At 50.0% G+C, this 7,493-nt stretch overlaps 3 protein-coding genes across 3 annotated transcripts; 2 read left to right on the top strand and 1 right to left on the bottom strand.

Annotated features, from left to right (window-relative positions):
• Positions 1-3,694: 3,694 nt before the first annotated feature.
• BCR38DRAFT_330783 (tetratricopeptide repeat domain-containing protein) lies at positions 3,695-4,300 on the top strand (the record flags this gene model as incomplete). The annotated part of the gene is made up of 1 exon (XM_040854995.1): positions 3,695-4,300. One exon carries the CDS (start codon positions 3,695-3,697, stop codon positions 4,298-4,300), a length of 606 nt encoding a protein of 201 aa, XP_040720920.1.
• Positions 4,301-5,127: 827 nt separating this feature from the next.
• BCR38DRAFT_453897 (uncharacterized protein) lies at positions 5,128-5,834 on the bottom strand (the record flags this gene model as incomplete). Its single annotated transcript, XM_040861647.1, has 2 exons — positions 5,128-5,463; positions 5,790-5,834. The coding sequence occupies 2 exons, from the start codon at positions 5,832-5,834 to the stop codon at positions 5,128-5,130; spliced, it is 381 nt and encodes a 126-aa protein (XP_040720919.1).
• Positions 5,835-5,984: 150 nt separating this feature from the next.
• On the top strand, positions 5,985-6,723 carry BCR38DRAFT_8025 (uncharacterized protein). The gene has a single exon (XM_040865662.1). The coding sequence runs from the start codon at positions 6,135-6,137 to the stop codon at positions 6,588-6,590; it is 456 nt and encodes a 151-aa protein (XP_040720918.1). The 5' UTR covers positions 5,985-6,134; the 3' UTR covers positions 6,591-6,723.
• Positions 6,724-7,493: the final 770 nt, after the last annotated feature.

Raw genomic sequence — 7,493 nt, 5'->3', positions numbered from 1 at the left:
AATTAGATACTATAACGTTGCGCACTGCTGCATTATAGCATCCTCCCCCCTAGGTGCACGCATCAGGCCCAGAAGGTTTTCCTGAAACGCCCTCGGACCGTCATGATTTCGCCCGCCTATCCAGGGTGACCCTATTTTAGTCTTCCAGGCCGTCCTACTAATAACTTTTGTGACAGTCCGTATAGTTCTTCGTATAGAATCTAGTTTACGAGAGCTTTCTCTTACTTCAAAGGTAATTTTTATTACTCAGAGGCTGCATCGCAGTAGGAACTACCGTAATGAATATGGTAGGATAATATAGTCCTGTTAATACCGTACTAATCGGCTACCGCGGCCTAGAAATAGTGACGACGGGCAGTGAAACCACCCGCAGGTTTAAGGTGTGAAGATGATGGCAACGAATAACAAGATCCTCAACAAGACCTTACTATCCGGGAGGTGGAAAGAAATAACAAGATCAAGAGCTCCTTGCCCTGATCGACAAGTACCTCAACAGGTACTAACAACTGTAGCCTCAGCAGGCTGGGGAAGAAAAGGAACCTCAACAGGCCCTTGAACAATCACCTCAACAGGCGAAAGATGGGAACAATGGCCTCAACAGGCACAATCAGACAATCAGATCTTTAGGGGCAACAAAAGTACCTCAACAGATACGTCAAACATTGAATGCCTGTCCAAGTAAAGAGAAATTGGTTCAGATTACTGTGGAAAAGGCCGCTTGATTTCTATCTTTTTCTCAAGAGAGCGACTATGTACACAAGGTCTTAAATACCCTTCAAGAACGCGCTTACATAATTCATCTGAATGTCCAAAAAAAACGAAAACGAGCACCCAAAAACCCTAACCCCACGTCAATAGCCCCGAAGGATAATGTAAGGAAAGAGCCGTCATGGCGGGCCGGTCTCAGCTGACAAGCTGAGTCGGGCGGGGTTTCGCCCCCCGATCCGGTAGAACCCCGGAACCACCTAGTCACAGAGAACATCTCGAGGCGCTCCCACTTAGCTTAGATTCCTCAAGAATCAGTCTTACAATATACGCACCCATAACCTTGGCGCATCATAGATGCTCTTTGCACTACCTGACTATTCCAGTGAGACGTGTGATATCCTCGTTACACTTGACTTATACAGTATCTATTACGTGAAATCGGTAATAAAGTATTACAGTGCTAGCGATAAGATAGCCACCGAGTGCTGTATACAGTAGTTAGTAGGACTAAATGGTAGTGATCCACTAGTTTTAAGACCTTTTAGTCTATTAGCGAAGGGGCTTAGCACTCCTTCTAATATAAAGAAAGTACTTCAAGGAAACCCGCTTATACGTTTTCTTATATAGTATCTACTACTAGAAACACCTATTTAATCTCAATAATTATTAATTAATAGGTTAGGTATCAACTTCTAAATACCTCTATAATTACATCTCGAGAGCGTTAATGATAAGACGATATATTTGTATACGAATACTTGTCGAATATTGTCAGATAGGGCACCTGGTTCCTAGGTTCAGAAATAATATGGCACTAGAGAAGACTATTGTCACTTAAAGTTCAGAAGGCGAAAGGAACCCCTCTTCTCAAAAGTAACACCAAAGTTACCGACATGTTCTAAAGCATCTATAAAAGGCAGAGCAACGGGAGTTCGCGAGAACAGAAGTGTCAGAGCCACAAGTGTCATCCGAGGCGGGCCGGCTTCCACCAGGAAGGAAGTCGTTTGTGGCGAATGAGGAGCCGGGAGGCCGTTTGTGGCGGCTAGAGAGCCGCTTGTGGCGAATGAGAGCTGTTGAAGCCGTTTGCAGCGGATAGGGAATCGCTTGGTTGCAGATAAAGAGCCGCTATCCAAGATGTTGGCCGAAGTCGGAGGAACACAGACATGCGGAAGCAAACATCCAGAATCCAACAGAGAACCTCGGCTGGCTATAAGTAAGGAGTCGAGACGGAGGAAGATAGAGAGGGGAGAGATCAATAAACTACTGTGGATACCCCTACCTGCCATCACCAAGTGACCACCAGTGAACACCAGGTGACCACCAGGGGGACACGCCTATTTCTCCCCTTCACTCTGTACTATCGCCTTCGGTCCAGGCCGTACCCTGACAAGAAGACAGACAGACAAGAACACACCTCATTTATATACAATCGAGTAGTCAGAAGTGCGTAAGATTGTATATGAATGAGGAGAATTGTTCTCTGTGTTCTGTTCTCGCGAACTCCCGTTGCTCTGCCTTATATAGATTCTTTAGAACATGTCGGCGGTACATTGTTCAGGTGTCTGACCCCTAAGTGGACAGTAACTTTGGTGTTACTTTTGGGAAGAGGGGTTCCTTTCGCCGTCTGAACTTCAAGTGACACTAGTCTTCTCTAGTGCCATATTATTTCTGAACCTAGGAACCAGGTGCCCTATCTGACAATACTCTGGTACTGTCTAGTACTGTAGCCCGAAGATTTAAGGCACATTTAATTAACCTTTTAATTAGCCTTGATTACTTCTAATATAATAGTACTTTATCATTTGTTATTAAGAAAAAAGTGGTTGAAGAGGAAGGTAGCATCGCGTTAGAGGGGTAATTTAGGGAAATTAGTATTGCAAATAGGGGTGCGTTACAATAGGGGGTCAATGCGGTTTGGAACTTGAATGTGGCAGTTCCAATGCTCGATCAAGCAGATTAATAGGCAAGCAAAAAGGAAGTTGCAGTTTATTTTCCTTATTTTGGTCCTGTCTGCTCAATCGGGTCAAGTGTAGGGCTTTTGTATGCCGTTCGGCAGTATCTTCCCAGCTAGTCCCTCTCATACAAAGTGACCGTCCGCCTCATTCTCACCACGTATCCTCATGATAACCCTCACCTTCACGCTTCCGACATTTCTATCTTCAGGTATTTCATCCCGAAAAGCTCATCTTCTGATTTATTCACCCACAACATCGACAGCAGGTAAATTCACCTCCTTGATGCCAGGCTCACAAATACCACGGCCCTAGGCCATCTATAGCCTACGAGAGCCCCGCCTAGTCTAAAAAGTGCTTCTTTCAATGTGACTGTCAATATGGTATGTTCTGAGCGAGGTGGAAGGGCTGACGTACTTGACTTGAGGCACTGGCCTGACGTGACGTCTTAAATAACGGCTGGTTGAGGTGCCCGACATGTTAGCTTGAATTGCTAGCTGGCGTGAAGTGCCCGAGGCCGACGGTGACGACCCTCCGCAGTAGAACAATGCTGCAAAAGACAATTTTGATGTCATGTAGATGAACGAGTGACGAAGTAAGTGAGGTTTGACGGTGATTAATGCCCGAGAAGGCCAGACGATCCTGTCTCCGACGCCATATTCCGAGGCTCAAGCATTAACGATTTTCATTTTTCTTTTCGCCTTTCTTTTGATCCTGTCAGCTCAATCGGGTCAGGTGCGGGGCTTTTGTATGCCGTCCGGCAATACCCTCCCAGCTCAAGCCACCTGCAAGTTGCAACTCATCATTTCCCAGCATTTCAGGCTGCCGTCAGGAACAGCAGTTATTTATTTTGGCCAGCAATACTTGCCACGGCTCACTGTCGCTACGATACCCACCAACTCTTGTCTGAAGCAGCACAACCTAACGGCTGGCCCCTTGCATCGATCGCGACCGATATCCTTCTCTGGCCACGTGCAATTACCGTCGGCGAACCAAACGTATTCACACCCCTCGATACGACACAACCACACACAATGGCCGACGAAGTCTTCGAGGTGCTCCCTCTGGGAATCGACCCTCAATCCAAATCCATAACCTCGACCTCATCCTCCAAAGACCTGCAGACCGAACTCGCAGCCCTCAACACATTGCACCGATCTCTGCTCTCCCTCGAGACGTCCCTCCAGATTCCACCGCCGCCGGTTCCCGTAAACCCCAAGCGATCAGCCAATATCTCGAAGCTGCGCGACAGCGGCAACGACGCCTATCGCAAATCCAAGTACGGCGAAGCGGTCAAGTTCTACAACCTGGGCCTGCAGATGGCACTGACACGCCCCCTGTGGGAGCCGCAGCAGCTGGTGCGCGAGGAAGTGTCGGCACTATTTGCGAACCGCGCGCAGGCCCACATGAGCATGCAGAACTGGCCCGAGGGCGCCGTCGATGCCGAGGCTAGCGTCGAGGCCAAGCGGACGGGCAATGCCAAGGCCTGGTGGAGAAGGGGGAAGTGCCTTGTTGAAATGGGCCGGCTTGAGGAGGCTCGCGAGTGGGTCTCGCGTGGGTTGGAGATGGAGGGCGATGAGGCAGAGCTTGCGGCTTTGCTCAAGGAGATCAATGCGAAGCTGGGGAAGGAGACGGCTTAGAAGACGGCCTCTGGGAGTTTGAAACGGATGCACGCGGTTTTCCTGGAGAAGCTACTCTATCAAGTGAGCGACGGGAGGCTGTGCTAGTTCGGAAAGTGCCCAGAGCGGCACTTACACTCGATGGTTCGTTCTGCAATGTGGCTATGGTGTTTGGCAGAAGGATACTACGGCGTCACAGATACACGATTCTCAGACTTGTTGTATATAGTCTTTACTGGCATTGCCTGGTTGGTCCCCGCAGGATTTCATGGCGACGGATGCGTCGGAGAAATGCATCCTACTTTCACATCATCTCTAAGAGACCCGAGGATGGTGTCAGGGAAATGTCAACGTCCCGTGACGCAGTAAGTGTGCAAGGCCATAATGTAATAATATGATATGGATTGCCGCCCCAAACCCCATGTGCCCTGTTTCCTCGCGGGCGTTTTGTAATTTCGTACAGAAGCCGCTCGACGGCACATTCCTGGAACTTCCCGCCAAGCATGCGGTTTCTCCTCTAATAGAACGTGTTTCACGTCCAGAATCCAGCTTCCTTTCAACATCCGAAGGAGGGGCCTAGTCCTCTCTGCCGCCTATGCCAACATACGAAACAATTATTCCAGTGCGATGAAACACTGATTCCAGTGACGAGACAAAACCCCCAATGACGCGGCTAGCGGACTGTCTGCTCCAAAGATTTCGCCAGGTTTGTTGACCGAACTTGACGGGTAGTATCGACGTGGTATCTCAAAACAAGCCCTGCCAATTCTTCTCCAGATGCTCATACTACCTCAACCCCGGCTTGATCTCACCCCTCGACCGCGCCACACAGCCTGGCCAACAGCAATCTAAGCCTTGACCTTCTCGCTCAGCACCGCGGCGGGCGGCTGCTGTGGCCCCAAGTTTTCCCTCTTCCGTGGCCGCATAACGGCGTCCTGGCCCGACATTCTCCGGTCGAGCGCGCGGTCGAGTTTGGCGCCGAGGGCCAGCTTGCTCATGTTGGCCGTCTTTTCTTCGGACAGCTCCACCCGCTGTTCCGAGAGCGCCTTGTTCTCCATACGCGCGAGTCCGCTCTCAATGTCCCGAATCTCGGCCTGGGCCGAGTCCGTCGTCTGCACCGTTGCCGTCAGCGACGGCGCCATACTATATGTGCTGTAGCGGACCGAGGTTCGGGGGCTTGCAACCTGTTGAACGGGGGAGACGGTGTGTCAGCGAAAGGAATGTCTGTCAACTTGTAGGCTGGCAAAGTTTGAATTTGGTAGAGGGGTATTTGGTACGTAGGGCAGAGAGCAAAGAGCAAACGGCAGGTTCAAGGAATGGCAATGCAGCACGAATATGACAGATAAGCAAATCCCGTTGACTACTGGTCACGAGCAAAGGAAAGATGTGGGAGATTATCCACTGCCTTGGGGAATGAGTACGGATCAACCCGACACCAACACGGACACCTCAATCCAAGGGTTGCATCGCAAACTGAATCAGGTGGAGGGACCCGGTCGAAGTGACGTACAGAGGGGGCCATGATCGGGCGCGCCGAATCCAATGAGGTAGGCATTTTGGTTAAGAATAGTGATCCGGTGGAGAGGCAATACGCAATGGGGTGCGAGAGAACCTTCAAAGGGGTGTTGAGGGCAAGCTTCGTAAGTGCGTCGGGTCGGACAAGGTCGGTTCGACTACAATAGACGAGCGCGCAGCGGTGACAACAGCAAAATAGCCCCTTTCCAGATCTGGTTGACCAGAGTCGCAGTTACAGTGGTCTAGCCGCAATTGCAAAGCTTTGAATTGAGTGAGAGATCGGTGTGCTGTGCCCCAGCCGTGATTCGAATGGGGACTTAGTTGGGTCCAGTGGATCTCAATGCCCTCGAGCCTGCAAAGGTTTCTGGCGGAGTTGGAGTCAGCAGCAGAAGATCGGACGAGGGCACAAAGAGATGGATTGCGTGTTGGTGGAAAAAAGGGTAAATCACGTCGGGAGAATAGAAACAAGAGGGGGACGATGATGATTTCAAATTGGGCGAGCCAGAGAAGTGGACTTCCAAGGTCGTGTTGTGCTGGTCAGATGAAATTGAGTCAAGTAGTGTTGGGTCACAAAAATAAAGGTTCATTTTTAGGCACAATACTTAAGCCGCACATAACTGCCCTCGGAGCTGCTGCACTATGGTGTTGTGCTCGGATCCTCCAATGGCAACCAGGGTCAAACCTCTCCGCCTTGCTGCGGTCAATTCTATCTTTCTCTCTCTCTCTGTCACCGTCACCGTCACCGTCACCGCCACCGTCACATGGCTCCTTATTCTCTCAGCTTCGCGATAGATGATCATTGGATCTTGCTTGAATTAGAATTGCCCAATGGACCTTGGGACGCACAAGCCTTGGAGTCTGCGGCTGTCGCATTGCGTCTTATCTACCCCGTTGCCACGCGATCGAATCGTAATCTTTCACGGCGCATGCAATCTGATCTGTGTATCTACTCCGATTCGTATCCTTGCTTACGCATACATACGATAGAAGATATGAATAAACGCACCCGGAAAACCCCTCTTGTTTCAACGACTATTGCATCTAGCTTGTGTAAGTTCAAACATGGAAACAACGCCAAAACGCCTCGCAAAGGGAGGCGTTCGAATTCCGCCGTTGGCCCACGACCGACGGTTGGGCGGTGCCTGGCGGAGACAGACTATTGCCAAAATGCCGTCTAATTTGATCTCGAATCTGGTTAGCGTGTTTATGCCACATGGGACACATGGATTGAAGGTGGTGCTGCATGGCCATTAGTGGTGGGGACCGGGTACCTCGGTACATGGAAACTAACGCAGTTTCCCAATATGTCTGATGAGGAGGACCACAAATTCCTTACTTAAACGGACCAGGTACAGATCACGATGATCCCGTTCTTCGCGCTTATATGCACTAACGGTTAAGGCAGGCCTCCAATGTGCCTGGAGATGATGGCCAAACCCGGATTGTGGAAGCAGGTAAAAGCAGGTACGAAGGCGAATCGTAAATACGGAGAACTCCACTCAACGACGGGCTAGACACATCCACAGTCTGCCGATTGAACGTGATGAACTGAACCGACCAAACCGACTTCATGCGTCGTTTTGCTTTGCTGATCATGAAGTAATTGTACGGGATTCTCCAGCCTCCGACAACAAGTCGAGAGGACGACGCACGAACTAGGCTGCTCATTTTTGCCTTTCAATGTCGCTGGTCTCCTCAA

Source organism: Pseudomassariella vexata (genome assembly GCF_002105095.1).
Source record: "Pseudomassariella vexata strain CBS 129021 chromosome Unknown BCR38scaffold_1, whole genome shotgun sequence".
NCBI classification, from domain to species: domain Eukaryota; kingdom Fungi; phylum Ascomycota; class Sordariomycetes; order Amphisphaeriales; family Pseudomassariaceae; genus Pseudomassariella; species Pseudomassariella vexata.
Note: the sequence above shows the minus strand (reverse complement) of the source record. Positions and strands in the feature narration are given on the sequence as shown.